Here is a 24,946-nt window from a genome sequence, read left to right on the forward strand (position 1 = left end):
GGGAATATATGTTTCAAACCCCAGTTTCCTTTTGCAACCAGATACCCTTCAGAAAAGGTACTAAGAGTCTATGTCGCCCTGGTCTAGCTTGTTGTGCTGGTTATTAGAAATAGAGAAGGAGCACTTTGGGGGAAGGGGTGGGACTTTCATATGGTTGTTTTTCTTCTTTTACAGAGATAAACAAAAAACCTGGTTGGTCTGACTTTGTGTATCTTTGTCATATAAGCTATTGCAGGTGTGTGAGCAGCACTGCTTCTGCAACAAAAGCCTAGACTCACCACTCATACATCTTGGGAAAAGAATGGCCACTTCGTGGGGGGTAGTCTTCTTCATGCTGGTGGCATCCTGCGTTTGTACCACTATCTTCTACAGAGACCAACAGACTTGGTTTGAAGGTGTCTTCCTGTCTTCCATGTGCCCCATCAATGTCAGTGACAGCACATTATATGGAATTATGTTTGATGCAGGGAGTACTGGCACAAGAATTCACGTTTACACATTTGTGCAAAAAATACCAGGTAAGTTCAACTGGTCTATAAATCCATAGACCAGTCTATAAATCCAGAGTCTATAAATCCATACTTCAGATCGCCTTCCAGAAACAGATATACTGAGTGTGTGATTTGAATTACAGAATCATGTAGCTAGTGAATGTTTTTCTTCAGAGAACGTTCTGGACTATAACTGAATACATATGCTTTACTTCAGTGTGAAATTAAGAGAGATCTGATCTGGCTTTAGTCTGAAACTCATGTGTCCAAGAATTATGGTTGTCATGATCTTTCCTCTCCCTTGAGGATGGTTAATATTTCAGGGTCCAAAATAGTGGGACTGCTGGGAGAAGGATCACCTTGGTGAGGAAATGAGGGGATCCTAAAGATTAACTTTGAATTTGCAGTGTTCTGTTATCTTATTACATGTCGATCCTAAGGAAAGAAGTAGGAATTAGTGTCCACAAGAGAAATGCAATGTCATCCTCTGTCCCCCTGTCCAGTACTCCTGCCAGCCATTCCTCACAAGTGGAATTACTTGGAATAGCAGGTTACTCTGTCAATAGTAGGTCTTACAATGCAGAGACCAGTATCTGAAGAAGCCTAATTTTTAGTAATCAGCTTTCTCTCTTCTGTTTTTTTGTATGGCAAAATAGGACAGCTTCCAATTCTGGAAGGGGAAATTTTTGATTCTGTGAAGCCAGGACTTTCTGCTTTTGTAGATCAACCTAAGCAGGTAAGTTTCTTACAATTAGATGTTTAGATTTCGATGCCTTGATAACTTTACCGCATTACTGCTGTTAAATATTTCTCAGTTTGCTCTCCTTAGCTAATCTCCTGCATAACAGTAATTGCATACCCTGTGCTCACTAGGGTTTGGGTGGAAGGAAAAGAGAAAATAGATTATGGCCATAGAGGGATAACACCATTTTGTGTGTGTGTGTGTGTGTGTATTTACTATTTAAAACTTTGAATGGAAGCCATCAACTGTCTTGATTTATGTAGATGTAGATTAGAAATTCTATAGGGTATGAGGTATAAACATGGCAATTAAGGGACTATCAACCAAGTGAAATACCAATAGGATAGAACCATGCCTATACTCTAGAAATTAGGCAGGAGACCATCATAAAATCTTTGGTGGTAGAGGATAAATGTAAAGTTTTGTTGTGACTGTACTTCACATGTGGCTACCAACAACATGAAACACCCAGTGTGTGAGAGGGCATGCTGAAATAAAGTAATGCAGTATATTGAACTTTGTTAGCAGATATAAAGATATTCAAAGTCACAAGGATAATAATTAGCCAAATGAAAACTTGATGTTAAAAATGACTTGAACTTGAACTGAGAGCATGTTTATTTTCTTAACTCACTATTGTGAAATGGTAAATGTGCCAGAAAACTGAAAGCTGTTGAAAGCAACTACATTATCAGAAATTGATTTGACATTTAGAGATGATTGTGTTGTGCTTGCTACTAATTATGATTGAGACAGTATATTGTTAGAATATATGTTTATTCAGGGAAACTGGATTTGAAATAATGGTTTTTATTTTATTATAAATTGAGCATCTACTGTGGGTAGGTAGGTGCTAATGATACAGAAATGAACCTGATTTGTTCTGTCCTCTTACAGCTAGTATTCATGTGGCAGCTGCATACAGTGTGCCTCATCTACTGTACATAATTTTGTGGTATAAAGCATATCTCTCACTTCACAGCTGAAGGAGCCAAGCCCCAGTATGTTCAAGTGACCTATGTTAAGTCACAGGCAAACTTCTAATCCAAATTGTTTCCTTTACTATTCCCATCTTCTGGCTTAAAGAAAATTTAAATGAGAATACAGCAATCAATGACTACAGTATAAAAGAATCATTTTTATTAAAAATGAAGTGGATTATCTTTCTTTAGTGAAGGCTACATCTCTAGATTTCCACCTCTACAGAGCCCTCTCTGCTGTACTTTCCTGTTACTCTCTTAGAGCATGTTAAGGGAATAGACCTGTGCCACTAATTGGAGTGTTCACTGAATGAGTGGGTCATCTTTTTTGAAGGGTGCTGAGACTGTTCAAGGACTCTTAGAGGTGGCCAAAGATTCAATCCCCCGAAGTCACTGGAAAAGGACCCCAGTGGTTCTGAAGGCAACAGCAGGCCTGCGCTTACTGCCAGAACAGAAAGCCCAGGCTCTACTTTTTGAGGTAACTTTTGAAATCTTCTGCATCTTGAATAATTCTTTTTCCCTCTATGAATATTATCTCTACTCTTTTTTTTTTATATAAAGATAAAACTTTTTAAAAAAGATTTATTTATTTTTGCATACAAGAGCTGGGGTACAGGCCAGAGATGCAGGGGGTGAAAGGATTCACCAGGGACAGAGCAGGGAACAGAACAGGCAGACTGACTGAAATATACTGCTGAGGGGAGCAGCAGGCGAGTCAGGAGAGGTCTGCTGCGCTGTGTGGGTTGCTTCCTGGCTGGCCGGGGATCTAACTTGTGTTGCAGAGACTGCGGATTGCTTCATAGTGCTGTGCTTAACCCCTTGTGCCACCAGGGAGGCCCCATCTCTATTCTTTTTTACCCTCTGGAGTGTTACTATTACCTTTAGTATTCCACCATTATGCAAGCACTATGGTGACCATGGGCTCTTGTAGCTTGTTATTTGCATTTTTAAATATTACCCTTGGACTTATAGAGCTTTTTCTAAAAAGTTTAAAGTACTTCGTGTCCATGGTATTCTTAATTTCCTTAACATGTTAAAGAAGAATCATAGAAAATTGTTTTTATCGACTATTGAGGTATCACTTACATATCATTAAATGTATTTTTTTTTCTTTAAAGAACACTCTTATTATTTCACAGTCAGAAGTCTGAGCACAGTGGGGCCTCCCTGGTGACCTAGGGATTAAGTCTCAGCACTGTCACCGCTACAGCCTGAGTTCAGTCACCAGCCAGGGAGCTAACCCACATGACGCAGCAGACCTCTCCTGTCTTGCTTGCTGCTCCCCTTGCCAGTGTATTTCAGTCAATTCACCTGTTCTGCTCCCCACTCTGTGTCTGGTGAATCTTCTTACCCTCCGCACCTCTAGCCTATACCCCTGTTCTTCTCCATAATGAATGCTTAAAAAAATGTCTGAGCACAGTAAGGTACAATCTGATTCTCTTACTAGGATCTCACAAGACCAAACTTAGGGTGCTAGCAGGGCTGCATTCCTTTCTGGCAATTCTGGGAAAGAATTTGCTTAAGTGTACACTTAAGTGAATGTTGACAAATTATAGACATTTCCCTTAACCCTTTTGCACTTAGTTTCCTTCACTCCTGAAACAAGGCAACTGTTGATCTGCTTTCTGTCATTGTATTTTAGTTTTACTTATACTTATATTTTATGTAAATGGAAGCATACAGTTTCATGTTATGTTTTTATGTAGGGCGTGCTGGTGGTACTATTTCAAATAGGGTAGACAGAGGAGACCTCATTGATAAGACACATTTGATCAGACATCTGAGGGAAATGAAGAAGCAAGCTATACAAGGCATTTATGGGAAGAATGTCTCAGGCTAAAGAAACAGCAGGTCCAAAGGCCAAAAGCAGGAATGTGCTTGGTATGTTCAAGGAACAGTATCCAGAAGGTCCGTGTGACTAGCAGGGAATGAATAATGGAAGGGGGAAGTAGAAGGTGAGGTCAGAGAGGTGTGAGGGAGAGAGTTTATCATGTAGGGCCAGTGTAAGGACTTTGGGTTTGTCTCTAAGAAGGAAGCCACTGGAGAGTTTTGAGTTAAGGAGAGACAGGATCTGATGTCTGTTTCAAAAGCACTGCTCTGCTGTGTTGAGACTGAACTGTGGGCAGGAGAGGGGAAGGCAAGAGCAGAAACTCTCTTCTGTGTTTATTCCTGTTTGCTTCTCTGTCTTCTCCTTGAAAGCTTATTTATAGCTCATATAACTGGCTTTTCCTGATTGAAACAGGGTCCATAGTTCATTGCATGAAGTGTTTTATCTCATTAGAAGTGAGAGAAGCAGGTAGTCTATAATTTCTCCTATCCTAGACTCCCAACCCCATAATCATAAAAATAACACATAACATATCATTTACCTATATCTACGAAGAGTCAAGAGTATTTGTGTGAGAGCTTCATTTCCACTTCCTAAAATGGAATTAATAAACCTACATCTGAGGTCTCTCTGCACTATTGTGATCCCAGCCATGAGCCAAATCTGACAGGGTCTGATAGCAGTATACTCTAGCCTTGGATAAGATCTCCTTTACCAGGAAGGGTGGCAGAGACCTGTAGAATTTGATGGGTGAGCAGCAAAAATGTTTCTGTATCATCAGGAACCACCCAGGCTCAACTCTTCTTTACTATCTTTATTTGCTCATCTAAAAAATGGAGTAGGAAAGGATTTTCCCAACTTCAATGATGTCCCCGTAGAATTTACCAGTTGTTGGCAGAATCAAATGTATGCCTCTGTTCACCTGTAAATTGAGATGGTTTAGTTGAAATTTGTTTTAAAATCAAAGGCTTCCTCTGTTTTGTTTTTTGCAAGAAACCAGTAAGGGCTTGCCTAATTCTTCTATAGCTTCTTAGGGAAAATATGATCATAAAATTTTGTCTGAAGAAAATGAAGATAGGGCCTTCCTGGTGGCACAAGGGGTTAAGTCTCAGCACTACAAAACTATCAGCAGCTACTGCAGCTTGAGTTCGATCCCCAGCCAGGGAGCTGACCCACATGGCGCAACAGACCTCTCCTGTCTCGCCTGCTGCTCCCCTCAGCAGTGTGTTTCAGTAGATCTGCCTGTTCTGCTCCCCACTCTGTCTCTGATGAATCCTCTCACCCCTGGCACCTCTAGCCTGTACCCCAGTTCTTGTATATATAAATAAGTAAATCTTAAAAAAAAAAAAAAAAGAAAGAGAATAGTTTTCTAAGCCTTGTAAGATACAGCCAAAACATGAAAATCTCTTTTATTGCCTTAGGGAATTGAGATTTTTTTTTCATTTCTCTCTAGGTAAAAGAGGTCTTCATGAAGTCACCTTTCCTGGTACCAGATGACAGTGTTGGCATCATGGATGGATCCTATGAAGGTGGGAGAGCTAATGATACATGTTCTAGGGAGAAAGAGCCAGGCTTAAAGATCTGATTAAAGGAGCTGGCAGTAGGGATGGCATTACTGAGGAAAAAGAAACTAAGGAGAAACCAACAAGCAAGGAGGAATGGAATAGCAGGAAGTGGAAGAATGGGGAGACGTGAATGTGGAGAGAAACATAAGATGGGGCAAGGAAAATGCCCTGGGATGTAATCTTTGTCTTTCTCTTTTTCAGGCATATTAGCTTGGATTACTGTGAATTTTCTGACAGGTAATACATTCTCAAGTTTATCTGAAGACCTTAACTGGGTTTTGTACAGGGTCAGAGAGCAAAAATACCTTTCTTTTTTCCTGTGTTGTCCTTTCTTTAAAAAAAAAGGACAAGGAAAAAGAAGACAGGAAGTTAATGTTTTTAATCTGCCTTCAAGGCTTCAGCTGCAACAAGAGTCCTTCTAGGTTAGCATTCACCTACAGCCTGTGGGGCCACGGAGCTGTGAAATATTCATGAAATTCCTCCAATGTGTATTAAGAGCAGGATCTCTCTGCAGACAGGAGCATTGGGCTATGTAGGAAGCAGAAGATGTTCAGAGCTGGCTCTCATTCACAGGTCAGCTACATGGTCACAGCCAGGAGACTGTGGGGACCCTGGACCTGGGGGGGGCCTCCACCCAAATCACGTTCCTGCCCCAGTTTGAGGTGAGTCATTTACTTGACAGTTTGGTGAGCCACCTACTCAGTAGGCATATCATGATGCTAAGAAAGTGGTGTCCCATTACCAGGTAGAAGCTTTACCATAGTTAGTATAGTTATTTAATTACTGAGTGAACTTTGCCTTGCCCACTTACTGGCCAGTCATTTTGATTCCTTAAACCTTGTGAGATTAGCGGTTTAGTCTGACTCATTCATCTCTGATTTTTTGGGGAGAGACAGGAATGGTGGTGATAGCATCTTCAGATAATTGCAGATTCTAAATAGTCTTTTTGCTTTTTCTGATTTGCAGAAAACCCTGGAACAAACCCCGAGGGACTACCTCACTTCCTTTGAGATGTTTAACAGTACTTATAAGCTCTACACACATAGGTGAGGAAGGGGGACAGGAAGGAATAATATTTCATACTGTATGATTCTCTAAACTTCACAGTATTCTCACATCTATTACTGCATATGACCAGCCTTACAAAAAGCCTGCCAACCGAAAAGTCCTATTCACTTAAACCCAAACCACTTGTCAAAACCCAAGGGTCCCAAGAGACTTCTCCATTCTTGGCCTCAAGTATCTAACTTAAAGAATCAGAGAGCCTCCCCGGTGGCGCAGCAGTTGAGCGCTGGGTTGCAAAGCTGCCCGCAGCCTCTGTAGCGCCAGTTCGATCCCCGGCTGCTCCCCAACCACCGGAGGAGGGTCCCACATGGCGTGCAGACCTCTCCTGCCACCCGCTGCTTCCCTCAGCAGTGTACTTCGGTCCTTCTGCCTGCTCTGCTCCTCGCTCTGGCTCTGGTGAATTCGCTCACCCTCCCATGCTTCTGACTGTACCCAGCGCTTGTATAAATAAATAAATAAATCTTTAAAAAAAAAAAAAGAATCAGAAGTTCTCTCTAGAGAGAGGATATTCAGAGAAGGTTTAACCAAAACACCCTGTCCACTCCTTTGAGTGGGCTTTCAGCTATTGAACCTCCAATCCAAAATTTGATCACAGTGGAGCTGGTGGCTAAAATAATGAGAGTTTTACTGGGGATGGTTCCCAGGGTGTGACCCTTGTGTCACTGTCTCTGGCCTTTAAGTCATTGCTCTGAAAAGTTCTTACAGAATGGTCTTGAGCTAAGCTGGGTAGAAATTACCAAGACAGAGGAATAGGTCACAGAAAACAAAGTTTTCTTCCCTCTAGAAGGAGATGGAAAAGCCATGTTACTTTTGAAAGAGGTAGCTTTAGGCTATAGAACTTTAGGACCAGCACAAAATTAGTTAATCCTGTATTTTACAGTTACTTGGGATTTGGATTGAAAGCTGCAAGACTAGCAACCCTGGGAGCCCTGGAAACAGAAGGTTTGTCTGGGGGCCTGTGCTGGGTGGGGTGTGGTGAAAGTGATCCAATGTTCAGCTTCCTTTTCCCTCCATTGGCAGTGATTCTGGGGAAGAAAGGGTTATGCTGAATTAGAAAGCATATGTTGTATAATGGGCATAGTGATTTCAAATTCCTTTTCTACTCTATGAGTTCAGGTGTTTTGGTATACTTTATTAGTGATTTCTAGAACCACTATTTATATAGGTAGAACAATCTGTGGCCAGGAGGCTGAAATGTCTACAGAAATTCAAAGCTCAAAGAGTGAATTTGACAGGAGCCCAAACCCTTAGCTTTTTGTGGGAATTCAGGAAGAAAGATTCCCCTCACAAAGTGGAATAACTGAGCAAACCCATACTGCATAGGCGTTAGAAGGATTGAGAGTTCGGCTTTTTCAGTCAGGCAGAACTGAAATCAGCCCCAATTTTGTGATTCAGGGCAAGTTAGCTAACTTTTCTGCACTCCTTTTTTCATCTTTAGAGGGATTTTGCATTTAATACACTTTGTATGGTGCCTGGCTCATAGTAAGCTATTATTGTGATGATGACTATATAGCATTTCCCAATTTACAAAACATCTTCATGTGTATATCCTTTAAGATTCACACTAATGCGGAAAGTAGAATAGTATCTCTCACCTTTTTTAAGAAAGGAGGGAACTTACTCCATTGTAGGTTTTGGATGTGATGAAAACCATGAAATCCTCCACCAAACGCACATATGCATACAAATTTGCCTGTAATTTCAGGGACTTCAGCAACCCCCTTTTATGAGCCCTGAGTTAAGAATTCATGTCATAGGAAGTAGTTTTATAACTATTTTCATATGATTTTAATAAGCTACCTTACTGATTCCTTTCAACTACACTGGTTTCTTGCTTTCTTTCCACCTTCTCTCTCACATTCTTTCCCTCTTACTTGGTTTCTTTCAGGGATTGATGGACTCACTTTCCGAAGTGCCTGCCTGCCAAGATGGTTGGAAGCAGAGTGGATCTTTGGGGGTGTGAAATACCAGTATGGTGGCAACCAAGAAGGCAAGTGATTTTTTTTTCCCACTGGTTGGGATTATCTTTACAGTAGAAGTCTCAAGTCTCAGAGCTAAGAGTAGCTTGTCATGTTCTCTTGTCATGCTGCAGAAACTCATTTCAAATATTTCTTGGTATACTTCCAGGGAATGAAAGGACAGTAAACAAGACAGAGGTCACTCTATCCTGCTCTTTCTCAAACAAGTGTTGTAGATCCATTAGAAACCTATTCTTACTCTGGTTCTAGTGCACTAATGGTCTCTGCATGCAGCAGGGTGAAACTGCTTCAGCTTCAGTTAATATTTGGCTACTTAAATTGTAGTAATACTTAAAGTTAAGACAGTAGGAAGCATAATTGATCTTAGGTATTATAAAAGGTTTAGACCTTAAAAGCAAAGAAAAAGCTTTATTTTCTCCAGTGAAGGAAGGAAGCAATTGACTTTTCTGGATACTTCTTATAAATACCATGAAACATAATGCTAGGCAGCAGCTCAAGGTCAGCTGTGACTTTTTTTTTTTTTAATTTTTTGCGTAGAAGAACTGGGGTATAGGCCAGAGGTGTGGGAGGAAGGGGTGAGAGGATTCACCAGAGACGGAGCGGGGAGCAGAACAGCTGGATTTATTGAAATACACTGCTAAGGGGAGCAGTGGGTGAGACAGGACAGGTCTGCTACACCATGTGTGGGTTAGCTCCCTGGCCAGGGATCAGGCCTTAGCAGTGGTAGCGGTGATAGCACTGAGGCTTAAGCGCTAGGCCACCAGGGAGGCCCAGCTGTCACTGTTTTGATGAGCACAGATTAGGGAAGGGTGGGGTGCCTTGGAGAAGTAGATACCTTTGCTCCAGAACCATGAGACTACAGAATTTTGCTCATCTTTATAAGCCCTTTGTCCTAAGCCTCAGCCTTCTGATTTCCTTGATCCTCTTGCTCTTTCCCTTCAACTCCAGCAATTTTCTCAGAGAGTGGTTGCTTCCCCTGTTGTTTTTCTCACCTTGCCCCTATGTATCGTTGTCTCCTGGCAGGGGAGGTGGGCTTTGAGCCTTGCTATGCTGAAGTGCTGAGGGTGGTCCAAGGCAAACTACACCAGCCAGAGGAGATCAGGAGGAGCTCCTTTTATGCTTTCTCTTACTATTATGATCGAGCTGCTGACACAGACTTGATTGGTAAGTTCACTCCAGGTGTCAGCCCAGGAAAAAAATTGGGCAAGGCTATGTTGGGAGACGGGGTGTTTGAAATGCTTAAGGAGGTGATCACCTTACTCTTCTCCGGGCTGATGGTCGAGTGATGGTAGTCACTCAGATGGAAGCATCAGTATAACTCATAGTTTTATGGAGTTGGAAGATGGCTTAAACAAATACATGTGAAAAACAAAACAAAGCAAAAAATTAAAAAAGGAAAAAACCACATATACATGAACTCTTAAAAAAAATTTATTGCGGTATAACACATAAAATGCACATATGTAAAGTGTGTAATTTGCTAAGATTTAAAATATGTATATACCCATGAAACCATCACCAAAATCAAGATAATGAACATATCACTCCAAAAAGTGTCCTTCTCCCCTTTTAAAACTTTTCTTATCACAATAGTAATGTTTTTGTTTACCTGTAAGTGTGAATATACATGATCTATCATAGCCTGAGATATGAACTAATTCCCTTGTTCCTAATGTGTTTTCATGCAGGAAAATTTTTTTATTGTGGTTAAATATACATAACATAAAATAGACTATAAGTAAAGAAAATAGATTGCATGAATTATTTTATATGGAAATGTTTTAACATATTCTCTAATATTGGAAATTTTATTTCAAATTTTTCATTATTATAATTATCAGGACAGGTTCATTTTCATAAATACTTTGACTATTTTCTTTCATTCCAGATTATGAAAAGGGGGGTGTTTTAAAAATTGAAGATTTTGAAAGAAAAGCAAGGGAAGGTAAGTATCAGTAGCGGCCCCTGAAGGTGAGTGTGCCCCACCTCCAGTGCTTCAGTCAACTGAAAGCCTCTCAGAAGGCTGGCTTCCTGTCTTGGCCAGGAAGTTAAAGCACTAAGTCGTATGGAAAAGCATGGGGATACAAGAGACTTTGGGGAAATGGTGAAAACCTTTTCTTGTTTCTACATTTCTTCGTTTTTTAAAAAAATTGAAATAGTATCATTCATGTTAATGAAACACTGGACACCAAAATATATGGGAAATAGCCACTGAAGCTTCAGTGATCCCAAAATAGGGTTAACTGGTATTTCTTTGTTAGTATTAATAGTATATAAAATATTTAGAATTAAGCCTCACAATAGTCATAGAAATTTAGCAAACTGGGACCCAGGTACGTTTGAGTAGATAAGCTGTAACATAAGAAATGTGCAAGTTCTTAATCTTATAGAGAAGCTATCTGTGTACAGGTATAGCCTCAAGACTCTCAGGCATCTGAGAAGTGGAGAATTCTATGCTTTTTCTAAATTTAGAGAAAATCATATACCTCTCAGTTGGCTGCAAACTTGAATTCCAGCTTCACTCTCTGTCACCTTCAGTATGTGATAACTTGGAGAACTTCACCTCGGGCAGTCCTTTCCTGTGCATGGACCTCAGTTACATCACAGCCTTACTGAAGGATGGCTTTGGCTTTGCAGACAGCACTGTTTTACAGGTAAGAGAGCAGGCACCAGAGCTACATAACAGTCTTCTTATATGGAGTTGGGAAGAAGGTTAAGAATTTGTTAAATCAGAGTTGCAAAAGGTAGAATTAGGAGGTATTTTCACTTGGGCTTTGGATGAGGCAGTGTGTGGTATGGTATATGTATTTTATGTGTGCCTCATATAGTTAATGCCTTTTGAATCTTGGGTTGCCTTTTGTCTTCCTATCTTCATTTGTTTGGGTGAATTGTGAGCTCAACTTGATCTGTAGTAACTTACCTATTCTAAGCATATTGTACAAGTTTCATCCAACCCATTTATTTTCTTGTCTTCTCTGCCATAATTGTGCAATTGTACATTATAGTTACGGTGGTGATTAAGTTGTAATTTTGCTTTCAAATAGCATGCTGTCTATTAGAAGAGTTGTGACAAAATTATAGCTGTGGCACAAGGTGACTTTGAATTATATGGTCAAGTAACTATTTTGTCTCTGAAGCTGCCACCCCCACCTTCCTTGTGCCACTTCTCCTTCCTGTTTCCTCAGTTACAAATGCATTGGTATTGCTTTGTTTCTTATGTCATACAGATTTCATAAACTTTATGTACTAAGATATTTCAATTTAAAATATTTTATCTGTCAATATTGGCATTTAAAGTGCTTAACATATAAGAGTCACTGGCCAGTAGAGTCAGACTAGCATAGTGTTTACACCATGGCTCCGTTGTTCATCAGATCTGGGTTCAGGTTCTGACTCTGTAAGCTTACTAGCTATGTGTCCTTAGAGATTTACTAACTTTTAGGCTCCTCATCCAGACCCCAGAGATCTTTACAGTATCTATTTCATAGAATTGTTATGAAAACTGAGATATTACATGTAAAGCACCACAACTGGCACATAGTAATTTATTAATTAATATTGGTATTATTATTAGCGTAGGCATTTCATACTGGTTGGGGATAGATTTGTGGATAAAAAAGGTCATCCTAAGCCCGCAATATACATTCAGTTGCCTGTTTCCTTTACCTAAGCATAAACAATAGCCAAGGCATGAAAGGACTATATTCTGCCATTTCCTGTGCTACCATCTCTTAGTCTTTATGATTTCATTGGCAACAAAATTTAAATCAGGGGTAGATAGTCTCCTGTCCTAGAGATCACTTCATTTTGGTCCTTATATCCCTACTCCTGAGGACAGAGGAATAGCATTTCATGGGATGGGGGAGACACCAATTTGACTTAGGTGTTTTGGACTAAACCTCAAGATAATGATTTACATGCTGTTTTTCCCAGTATTTGTCACAGTGACTAGACTAGATTTCATCAGGTGAACAAAGAATTAGTGCGTCCTAAGAACTTTCTAATGGAAGAAGACAAACCAGTACATTTGTTTTCAAACTTTTGTGTGTGGTGGTGATGATGGCATTTTTATCCAACAAAAACTTATGCTGAATGCCAGTAAAACTGATAAAAATGGAGGTACCTGGTTGAAGCAGAGATTGGAAGCCTGAACTCCTTAGCTATTTGGCTTCCCTTTCTCCTTTGAAACACTCTTAGAACCTGTACAATTCTAAAGAAAATAATTTGATAAACACTAATTCTCTTGTTATAGGTGAGGAAATGGGTCTAAATTTTTATCCAAGATCATGAACTAATTGAGGCATAACCTGGCCTTAAGTGCATTGGTTGGTTATTAGATATTAGCATTTAAGAGGATGCAGAGTATGAGCTGAGAAGTTTAATGTATTCTTTCCTACCCCTAAATCTAGTCCCAACTCCTGATCATGCCCCTTGCTACTCCATCTATTAACACCTTGGTGTAAGTTGCCTTATCAGAACTTGGTGATTCAGAAAACAAGGATCTTACATAAAGTTCAGGATTAGGGAAAGAAGACTGTCTCTCTAGAAAATCCTTGCTAGAAGGCCTGTATGGAACCACTTCCTGGCCCAGAAGATTCAGGATCAAAATGGTAGGTCCAGGAGCAACTGGCCATGGCAGGAGGGAACCTGTTAAAGAGAGAAGTAAGGGATGTACCCCAAGTCTGGCTTCTCAGTTCTGCTTTGGTTTGGCCATTGGGATGATTTTTGCTGATATTCTCTGTCTGTGTCATGCTTGCTGGAGTTGACAACTGAACAAAAATGTGAAGACTTTTTTTTTTCCTTCTCCCCAACAGCTTACAAAGAAAGTGAACAACATAGAGACAGGTTGGGCCTTGGGGGCCACCTTCCACCTGCTGCAGTCTCTGGGCATCTCCCTCTGAGGACTATATTTGCCAACAACCTTTTTAAGGAGAGAGGACTCAGTCATATTCTGAGCTGGTTTGGGGACAACCCAGACTGAAGCCCAGCAGCTGTCTTCATCAGGAGGAAGGAGCTTTGGCTTTGCCCTCAAATCTAGAGATCCAGGTTTAATTAATTTTACACATCTAATGTGAATGTTACCTAGTAACTCTGTGTGCACAGCTTGTACCAGAGTCTAAATCTTTGAGATTCCTGTGTGTCAGAGCTGGAAGGAATAGCTTTGGAACTTAACTCTGGAGAGCCCAGGGTGGATCCCTGGGAACCAAAGAAAATCTCTTTTCAACCCTTTGAGTGCCTCATTTGAACATTTTTAATTTTCCTCTTACATGCTAAAATGAGCTGATTGTAATCCCATGACCTATCAGTACTAGTATTTTCCCCTCCCTACACACTACCGTGTTCCATCCTTATCTCTACCCACCTCTCCTGAAGAAAAAACCCAAACATCTGTTTTTTTCCTTTCATGTCTAATTCAAGGGGAGTAAAAGATACCATTATCTGAAAATTGTGTGATCCTGCTTTGTGCTTGCTGTAGCCAGCAAGTAATCCTAAATTTTAGCAGGATAGAGAACATCTCCTGACTTTCCAGATCCCAGCCATCTAGTCTGAAGGGACATTTGGGAAGGTGTGGCTTCCTCATACAAAGCACCTTCTTTTAACCAACTTTTTGTCAGTCAACCCCGGGATTAACCAACATATCCAGCCTTACAGGAATGTCTTCAGTGCCAGTACCTTCTCTTGGCTAGTGTGTTTTTAGTAACTATGTCATCCTAAACTTGTTTTCTTTGTATTTATAATCTGGACTTTGTATTTCTGATCTGGACTTTGGTCACTGTCCCTGTCAGTTTGCCCCTTTATTCTGTTTGTAGCAGTATTTCTTCCTGCCCCGGCCCCTGCTTATTTTAAATAATATCCTCTCTCTGTTTTGTTCCAATGTTTCCAACAGCCTTTCTATGCTACCTAACAATTGATTGGGTTGGCCATTTTGGCCCACATCATTAGAGTGGATTTTCTTTTTTGAGCTCTTGATTTTGTGAATTATTTTCCCTAAATTTCATTATCTTGTACTGTCCCACATGATCCTCATCTGCCTCTCCTCTACCCACCTGAGTGCTCTTGGACCTGAAAGACCTTCCTGTAGTCTGGCTCCTTTGCATTGGCTCTGTACCTCTAGCTTCTTTCCAGGAAACTTTTCTCTATAGACTGTCAGCTCACAAGGAAAATTAAATATATTTGGCCCTCACACCCATTCCTGGGGAACCTTATATTTTAGTTACTGCCATTGAGTCAATAAATACTTAACATCTGATAGTGCAGTAAGGCAAATTTCTGTCCTCATTCCCCAAATTTTAGTTGTCTTCTTAAATTCAAGGTGGAATTCAAGACTTTCATCCTTTTTTATAGTTAGGTTGCCTTTAAACCTGTAGTCTTCCTCAGTAAATGCTAGTACTAATGAAATAGAATCTTTAGAGTTGGAAATGGCTCAAAGATATAACCCAGTCTTCTGTCCGCTGCATAATTCCCTTAACATTTCTGCTATCATTCAGCTTCTCTTTAGACATGTTTTCAGACAGCTCACTGCACTGGTAGCAAAAAAATCCCTCCTTATTTGAGCTGAAATGTACCTGTCTTCTCAGAAGCTTTAGTTCTGTTCTAATCCCTCCTACCACAGCCTTTCAATCATTTGAAGAAAAGTCCAGCCAAGTTCTTTATGATCTCTTCTTTGGCATCCCACGTGGCTTCTACACCCCTTACTATTTTTGTCTGAAAAGTGGGCTGCTAGAACCTGTCATCATAAAACATTGTTCCACGTGATTATGGAGAGACCATTTCCTCTAGTGGAAACCAAGTTTTTTCTCAGGAGGTGGGCTTTGTTCACACAAGACTCCTCCAGCTTGACATGTCTCTTACCACCACCATATCTGAAGCTTGTGGTAATCGGGAGTTCTTCTCACTTCTTTTTTTTTTTTTTTTAAAGTTGCCTCCCCTCTTCATTGTTTTTGTTTGTTCATTTGTTTTAAAGATTATTTATTTATACAAGCACTGGGTAGTCAGAAGCATGGGAGGGTGAGAGGATTCACCAGAGACAGAGCGGGGAACAGAGTAGGCAGACCGATGAAATACACTGCTAAGGGGAGCAGCGGGCGGCAGGAGAGGACTGCGTGCCACGTGGGACCCTCGCCCCGAGGCCGGGGATCAAACGGGCGCTGCAGAGGCTGCAGGCAGCTTTGCAGCCCAGCACTCAACCACTCACTGCACCACTGGGGAGGCCCTCTTCTCACTTTTTATATGTTTATATTCATCTCCTTTTTCATGCTTGGGAAGTTTTCTTCAATTATCTCCTTGAATAATTTCTCAGATCCTTTGTCTCTCTCCTTGCCTTCTGGAATGCCTATAACTCTTACATTTCCTCTCTTCATGGAGTCTGATAATTGTCTAAGGGTATCCTCATTCTTCTTCCTTTGCACTCTCTCCTTTTCTCTTTTGGTTCTTTTTATTTCTGCATCTTCGAGAGTACTGATCCATTCTTCCATTTCCTTGATACTGTTTTCAGTGCTTTTCACAGAGCGCTCTGTCTCCTCAGTAATCTTTTAGTTTCCTCTTCTTTTTATTTCCTTTCTTAAGGTCTCATTTTCACTGATTATTTTCTCATCATTACACTTTTTAAAAAAGATTTATTTATATTTATGCATACAAGAGCTGGGGTACAGGCCAGAGATGAGGGGGGTGAGAGGATTCACCAGAGACAGAGTGGGGAACAGAACAGGGAGATAGACTGAAATACACTGCTGAGGGGAGCAGCGGGCAAGACAGGAGAGGTCTGCTGCGCCATGTGCGTTTCTCTTTTGCCAGCTGAGGATCAAACTCATGCTGCAGAGGCTGCGGATTGCTTCATAGTGCGGTGCTTAACCCCTTGCACCACCAGGGAGGCCCATATATTATTACACTTTTTTGTAAAGATTTATTTATTTATGTATACAAGAACTGGGGTATAGGCTGGATGTGTAGAGGGTGAGTGGATTCCCCAGAGACTGAGTGGGGAACAGAACAGGCAGGTTGACCAAAGTACACTGCTGAGGGGAGCAGCAGGTGAGTCAGGAGAGGTCTGCTGCGCCATGTGGGTTGCTACCTGGCCGGTTGGGGATCAAACTCATGCTGCAGTGGTTGTGGAGAGCTTCATAGGTTGCATCTTAACCCCTTGCGCCACCAGGGAGGCCCTCTTACACTTTTTAATCATGATGATTCTCAATTCTCTATCTGACAGGCAGAGAAGTTCTTCCATGTCATTGTTGAGCTCTGGTGACTGATTTTCTTTTTGTGGTGTGTCCTTCCCCTGCAGGCTTGCTTGGTTATTTGTATTTTTCCTTCTCCCTACCTTTGATTTCTGATTAGTTCTATGCATTGGGATGTTGTGCCACTGGTGCTGGTGGGCATCTATTTGGGGTGCTCCTTCAGGGGCATTGGAAACTATTTATCAGACCAAGACCAGCACTGTTAGGCCAAAACTCCACCAGGATGTTGATGCTGTGGCTATGATGCTGGGCGCTGCCCCTGAGAGTGCACTCCCTCCATATTTACTCAGTTCCAGCAAGGAATCAGCTGGTTGGTGATTTTGCTCTGGTCACTAGGTGGCACCAGAGACTTGTAGTTGCTGACCTGTGCTTTTCCCACTGTAGTTCTCTGAGAAACAGAGCAGGGGAGGGGAGCACCTCAACACAGGGACTATTGCTCACACTGGGTGCTGTGTCTGCCCTGTGTTCACCTGATGCTGTGCCTTCAGCTGTGAACAGTGATGAACAATGATGTAAAATTTTTTTAAATAAAAAAAAATAATAAAGAGATTATGCTGAGCATTGTTAAATAAAAGAGCAAGAGAAGTAGAGTTATGCAAGATGTAAAAGTAGAGTTATGCAAGATGACAAGATAGCATAATATACAGGGAAAATAATCATCAGGATTTGAGTAGAGGAGGATATTTCAGTCATAACTCATTGGGATTTTTTACTTTTAGAACTTGGTGCTAGTTTTAGTTTAAAAAAAGTAAAAAAAATTTTTTTTTACTTTCTCCTTCTTAACTGATTTAAATAAAAGCAGACCCCCCATTTCTCAGTGGTCTGAGCAGGGGATTGTCAAACTTGCTTCCTACTCCAGGTCTTAGTTACTGATCTCCTCTGTGGGATATGGAATAAGTGAGCACCAGCAGATTCTCCAAACGTGGCTAAGAACCATGCAGGGAGCCATTGCCTTGACAGGACGATAAAGAATGGAGGCAAATCCCTTCCAAGTTGCCAGGGACCTGAGTGAGAACTGGAACAGCTTTTTAAATATGAGCCAAGGAATTTTGTGGATTTTCAGCCTGAGGTTGAGCGATCAGAGTGGTTGGTTCCCACTTATTTCCATCAGTGTTTCTGTGTTTATGGACAGAGGTGAGGAGAGAGTTTGAACACTAGATGATGAATATTTTCTGAAATATATTTTGAAGTTTATATCCTATAGCAGAAGTCAGGAAATGAGCTTGTCCTCCAGATCTCACCTGCTGCCTATTTGTGTACAGATGGTCATTTACATTTCTACATGGTGGAAAAAGAAATCATAATATTACAGGGCAAACCACGCTCTAAAACAGGTTGCCTGATTGTGGGTCTTCACCTGCATGCTTAAAGAGGACTTAAACTGCAGTCACACACAAAAGGTTAACAAAGGTTTATTTACAAGGGAAAGGGAAATGAGGAAATGTACAACTCAGGGAATAAAGAGGGAGATAAATTCTTAAATGCGTCCTACCCATTCCGAGGACCTGGAATCCCAAGTGACTTGCTGAGACCAAACTTGCCTGGCCAAAATCACGAGCCAAGTGAGCCCCGACCCCACTAACATGGCTGGTTTTATTTACAAACAGAGAAATGGCTGCTTAACTGTGCCCTTAGGTCCTTGCAACTTCCCTTTGGGGATTATGGGATTTGTAGTTCCCAGTGTCTTGATGGAGTGGGGGTGGCATCCACAAAGCCTGTATGGAATTTGCTCAGGATATCCTTTCCCCCTAATAATTCCCCCTTTCACTTTTTGCCACCATTTACATGGTGATGAAGATCAAATGTATGAATGCTGGGGTACAGTCTCAGATGAATATTTTTCTCAGGGTTCCCATTGGAAAGCAAACCAGTCTCTCCAGGTATTGTCCATTGTGGGAAGCAAAAGTCCTCCATTCCTGGAAAATAATTTATCAGTCCAAGACAAAAAAAAATAAATCTGGAGGCATTAGCTAAAACAAAACAGCAAAGATATCAAATCACAGGGGAAAAAAAATCTTAAAATTGGTTCAATGTATGTGAAAACAAGTTCTCTGAACCTTGATCCCAAATCGTTTCAATAGCATAGCAAAAGTTTGCAAACTAAATCTACTTTTAAACCATATTACCTATTTTATCATAAAATCACAGGGCAGAATAACTAAACAGCAATTTTAGCTGGCTTTGTTGGAATACTCCATATAGGATCAGAGCGAACTCTTGACATCCAGTCCATGTAGGCTTCAAGATCAAAGTTGGTCTCATCAGACTCCACCTGGGCTTTTCTCTTCTCAAGGGCACCAGGGCTTTTTTGTTTGCCGGGTTGTCCAGTCCTGCCAATGGAGGTGAGCTTCCTCACCTTCCTGGAAGTCTCTGGAACTCTACAAACAAAGTAGAAAGTTCTCTTCTTGGTTCAGCTCTGTTTCAACTTCCTGGAAGAACACCACTCAAAGCCACACAATAAAACTTATGTCCAATTGGTTTTGTTTTAAGCAGACAAAATCCCTATGGAAGTTATGCAAAAATAGACGCTGAGATAGGTAGTAAAAATTACTACCACTATTTTTATGCTGTGTTGGTATCAAGGGGAGAGAAAATGCAAACACAAGTTAAGTTAGCTTTGCTGGAAAAAAAAAAATGCAGCACCACGGCAGATCCTGGTCACTCAAAACAAGAACACGTTGTTGATTCAGAACAAAATTAAAAAAAAAAAATTACCAGGATTATGTCAAAGAAAAGTTAGTAAAAATCAGGTGTATTTCCAGGTCTATTCAGTCCTTTGCAGGAAATTTTTACTCTTAACAGTTCCACCAATAGGAATCTGTTGAGGCCTCTTTGCCCTGTTTTCTCCAGAAACAATTTCTATAGGTATCAAACCATTCAAGTATACAATATGACAAGGTGACAATCACCATTGACAATTTACATATCAGGTATTGAGAGGTTGTATACACGTTCTAGAAAATCAATGTGAACATTTCTGTACATGTCAAAGTGTTACCCTTTTTCCCAAGTGACAAGGCTTCCCTTCTAGTTTTACTCTCCTGGGTAAGCCAAATAGGACAAACTCATCTGGTGCCTTTCCCAGGAGGAAAGGGAGAAACTTTGTGGAGTGTCTCAGGAGCTCTACTGAGGTTCCTTCTATCAACAAAATTTCCTTCTATCAACCAAATGATAGACTACCAAATTTTTTTTATTTGAATTTAGATTTCTGAGAAGCTTTGCCATAAACATCAGAAGAACAGCAGCAGCTACAATATTCGATCTCTATGAAGGCACCGGCTTAGTTCAGTATTAGAATGTTGACAAATCATAACCTTTAATTTTTTTTCAATGTCTGTAGGCACCATGTATGCCAATTTGTCAACCACTAGAGGCCAAGACAAGGACACAAGGAAAGGACATACAGACATTCAACATCTAGACACAAAGCTCTTTAGTTACCATGTATCACGTGTGGGATCTTATACAGCTGCAGTTTCACTCATAGGCCAAAATGAAGTTAAAAGGAAAATACCAAAATCAAGCTCGAAAGCCTTTCTGTGTAAAACAATACTGCCAGCACATGCGTGACTCTGGATCTTATGTCACGTCTCCTGAACTTTGAGAGGAAAGATTGGTCAGAGCATGTCAGTCACCTCAGGGTTTCTTCAGAAAAGTGAATCCTGGGGTATCCCTGCAACAGTAACTGGAAGTCAGTAATATTCAAGTTTCGGTCTTTTTCTTATATAAGTATCTCAAGCCCTCGATGGGTTCACAAGACCAATGGGACTTCGTCTCTGGGTCAGTTCCTTCTGGGGTTTTTTAGATCTAGTGGAGCCCCTGGGCTCCCTATTGTTCATCTGAACCTTTTCCATGCACTATCATTTGTCTCCCTTCCTCTGTACTGGGTTCTTGATTCCTTGTATTTGGTCCGTCTTCCCTCCTGTCCTCATCTGAGCCTCGACACTGGGCTACCATGTGTCTCCTGTCCTCTCTCCTTGGCCTCTGGTTCCGTGTGCTCCGTCTGTCTTCCGTCCAGTGACCCCTGTGGGAATCGTCATGTCCTGGTGTCCTCAGTCTTCTGTCCTGCCGTCTGTCATTATGTCATCTGCTGCGCCCCTGTAGTCTGGGACAGCTGTACTCCCAATGTCCCTCTTCCCTGCAGGGAGCACACTGACTCCTCCCTAGGGGTTCCCATCTCCTGGGGTCACGCCTCAGTCTGTTACTGTTTCCCTGAAGCCCTGTCCTGTGCTCTCTTTGTATGAAAACTGTCGCAGGTCTTGGTCTTGTATCCTCTATTATTATAAACCTGGAATGCCAAGTCCACTACCTGGGACGGACTCATCTCTGCGATGCCGTCCACCTTTGCTAACTTTTTCCATATGTCTGTGTAGGTCGAGGCCAGGGCAGAGATGGGCTTCAGAGGGGAGTACTTGAAACTGCTGCCACCTGTATCCTAGGAGCCAGCTCTGCCCGGTTTGCACGGGCCCTGATAAGCAGAGTTGAAAGAACAACCAGTTCTGAGAGAAAAAACTTCTTTGAAAAGCTACTTCAACTCCTCATTCTCCACCTCCCTCCAAGGCCAGACCCTGCCCTATAAAAGCTTGCCCTTATCCCCCAATGGGTGCGACTTCTCCGACCCCCCAGGGGGTCGGCGAACCTTGCCTGCCTGTGAACACAATAAATTTCTTGCCTGTGAGAAACTTAGCCTGGCTTTCCTTTTCTTTTTCTTTTTCTTTATTTTAAAAGATTTATTTATTTATGCATACCAGAGCCGGGGTACAGGCCAGAGATGCGGGGGCATGAGAGGACTCACCAGAGACAGAGTGGGGAACAGAACAGGCAGACTGACTGAAATACACTGTTGAGGGGAGCAGCGGACGAGACAGGAGAGGTCTGCTGGTCATGTGGGTAGCTCCCTGGCCAGCTGGGGATCCAACTCATACTGCAGAGGCTGCGGGTTGTCCCACAGTGCAGTGCTTAACCCCCTGCACCACCTGGGAGACCCTGGCTTGCTTTTTCTTTATGGCGCCCATCCTTTCAGTCCGGGGCACTATGCGTAATGAACACCATAGTGATCACATGAGTATTTTCCGGGGCATCTGGGTTTATGTCTGCGTGGTTGGTATACGTCTGAATAATTCTTTCAAGGAACTCTGATGGATCCTTGTTAGCTCCCTGTTCAAGTTGTAATATTTTGTTAAAATTTTTTTGTTTGGGGATTCCGTGCTGCAGTTCTACCAGGAAACATTTTTTATACAGTTCTAACATCGCCATTCCCCCATTGTTGGGGTCCCACTCGGGATCTACCCCTGGGACAACCATCTCTGGCTCTGCGGATTCTCCGTCCTGTTGGTGGAGACGGTCAGCCTCCTCCCTGGCTCTCCTGAGTACCATTCTCTGCTCGTCCAGAGTCAGCAAAGTTTGTAGCATGGACTGTATGTCTGCCCAGTTAGGGCAGTGGGAGAGGAAGATAGAGGCAAACAAGTTCATCATCCTCTTAGGAGCCTGCCGGCATGAGGGCACAGAGCTCCTCCAATTTAGGGGGCCCGCGGTGCTAAAGGGATGGTGTGACTGAAAGTAGCCAGCAGGTTGCCCATGTTCATTTAAGCCACCCATCAGCATCTGTGGGAGAGGAAACTGTCCTGCCTCAGGGTGACCCTTCCTGCCAAAGTGGGTGCCCCGTCTAGTGTGGGGGGCGACGCCATTTAGTTTCCTCCCCAGAGGGCAGTGGAGGCTGTGAAGTCTAAGGAGTCTGCACAGGGGGAACATTGCTCCCCCACATCCAATTTTTGGAGGGCAGCCTGTAGCTGGTCCTGCACACTTTTAAGAACTGCTCGATTTTCCTCCCTCATACTCTGCACAGCTAAATTGAGAGCCTGAATTTGCTGCTCTCAGTCTCATAACTAGCTAATGAACAACTCAGCCTCACATTTTTTACTTCAAGACATTGTAAGAGCTGGATAACTCATACCTAAACACATGTTGTATTTTTTTTTAAGATTTATTTATTTATTTATATAAGCACTGGGTACAGTCAGAAGCACGGGAGGGTGAGAGAATTTACCAGAGCCAGAGCAGGGAACAGAACAGGCAGACTGACAAAATACACTGCTGAGGGGAGCAGCAGGCATGGCAGGAGAAGTCTGCGCGCCATGTGGGACCCTCCTCCGGTGGCCGGGGAGCAGCCGGGGATCGAACTGGTGCTGCAGAGGCTGCAGGCAGCTTTGCAACCCAGCGGTCAACTGCTGCGCCACCAGGGAGGCCCAGGGTTATTTTTTTTTAGAAAAGAATTTTACCAAAAGAAGAAAAGGAGTCTGGGTATAAACAAAACCACATTTATCCCTGTTAACATAGACCTGGTCAGTAACTCTTTTTGACTACTCCAAGCTTTTTTTTTTCCCTAATTAAACACATTTAAACATACAATAAAACAATTAACTCCCAACATTATAAATTTAAGACATTTATGCTTTAATTAAACCATTGCATTTTGAACTCGTTTTTGTTTACCAGAAATTTTAGATCACAATCTCAAAATTTTGTTTGTTTTTCCATTAGAATGTATAATGGCAGCATTTTAACATGGCAACCCTCTGGAGACAGAAGTCACAAAGGCACAGACACAGAGATCTTTCGTTTAGAATTTGGCCATTTGCATTAATTTTTAGAGATAATTTTTAGAGATAGATATTTTACCGATATTTGTGACAACACTGACTACAATTATTAATTTACTATTAAATAATAATTTTTAACTAGCTCCTTCAGATAAGAAAACATTTCTCAAGTTTTATTTGTAAGAATGCCCTTAGGTTCTAAAGAAAGTGGGGCAGAATATTCCCTATGAGTTTTTTTCAGGCCACATTTTTCCTTAAATTCCTAGAAGAGATTTTGGATGGGTGGACAGTTTCACCAAAACTATGTACCTTTTCAAGACAAAGCTAGACTAATTCCTAAAACAACTTAAGTTTTTCAAGTTAAGTCGATATAGCCATTTAAGTTTGGTGGGTTTTTTGTGGGTTGTTGTTTTTTCTTTTTGCAATCAAGGAGGTTTCTAATTTGAGATGGAAACTAAAGTCCTTACATGTTCTGAGTATCCCATTTTAATCATTTTAATACCTCTGGAGCCCACAATTGGAACCATTTTAAAGAAAAGCATTGAAAATTCAATATAAAGTCCTGGTTTCTGTTTGACCTCACAGATGAGGCCTGGTCCTAGGAAAGATAAAAGATACCTTCTACCTGGACCATGAGAAGGACAGGAGTAGAGATAGATTGGGCCTCCCTATGAAGCTATCCACAGTCTCTGCAGCACGAGTTCGATCCCCAGCCAGCCAGGGAGCTACCCACATGGTGCACTGGACTGCTACTGACTAGCCCGCTGCTCCCCTTGGCAGTGTAGACCAGTTAGTCTGCCTATTCTGATTCTGTTCCCCACTCTGTCTCTGGTGAATCCTCTTACCCCCCCCCACCTCTGGCCTATCTCCTAGTTCTTGTATGCATAAATAAATCTTAAAAAAAAAGAAATTTGACAAAGAATATTATTTTGATTACTAAATTGATTATTTTAAATAAGAAACTTAGATTTTTAAAGAAACCTGTCACTTTTAATGGCCAATAAGAAGTTTAGACATTGGGCCTCCCCTGGTGGTGCAGCAGTTGAGTGCTGGGTTGCGAAGCTGCCCGCAGCCTCTGCAGCACTGGGGAGGGTCCCACATGGCGCGACAGACCTCCCCTGCCGCGCCCACTGCTCCTGTCAGCAGTGTATTTTGTCAGTCTGCCTGTTCTGCTCCCCGCTCTGGTGAATTCTCTCACCCTCCCACGCTTCTGACTGTACCCAGCGCTTGTATAAATAAACAAACAAACAAACAAATAAATAAATCTTTAAAAAAAAAAGATGTTTAGACATTTTCCAACCAATTGGCAAGCTTCATTTACAGCTGACTAGAAAGTCCAAAGTCATTTTGACAAAAGCAACTGAGCCTGATCCCAGAAGTCCCGAGTGTGATCCGAAGAGGCCAGCCAGCTCAGAGGAAGACAAGGCCTCCTTCAAGTGGGGAGCACTCTCTTCAGCTGACTT

At 41.7% G+C, this 24,946-nt stretch overlaps 1 protein-coding gene across 1 annotated transcript; it reads left to right on the plus strand.

Annotated features, from left to right (window-relative positions):
• Nucleotides 1–235: 235 nt before the first annotated feature.
• Nucleotides 236–13,551, plus strand: ENTPD5 (ectonucleoside triphosphate diphosphohydrolase 5 (inactive); the record flags this gene model as incomplete). The annotated part of the gene is made up of 13 exons (XM_084240315.1): nt 236–518; nt 1,148–1,227; nt 2,548–2,691; nt 5,495–5,570; nt 5,808–5,843; nt 6,180–6,268; nt 6,573–6,652; nt 7,552–7,613; nt 8,560–8,661; nt 9,674–9,814; nt 10,539–10,595; nt 11,189–11,304; nt 13,465–13,551. Exons 1-13 carry the CDS (start codon nt 302–304, stop codon nt 13,549–13,551), a joined length of 1,287 nt encoding a protein of 428 aa, XP_084096441.1. The 5' UTR covers nt 236–301.
• Between the last annotated feature and the right edge of the window lie 11,395 nt (nt 13,552–24,946).

The sequence above is a fragment of the Talpa europaea genome, assembly GCF_964194135.1.
Source record: "Talpa europaea genome assembly, chromosome: 8".
In the NCBI taxonomy this organism is placed as follows: Eukaryota; Metazoa; Chordata; class Mammalia; order Eulipotyphla; family Talpidae; genus Talpa; species Talpa europaea.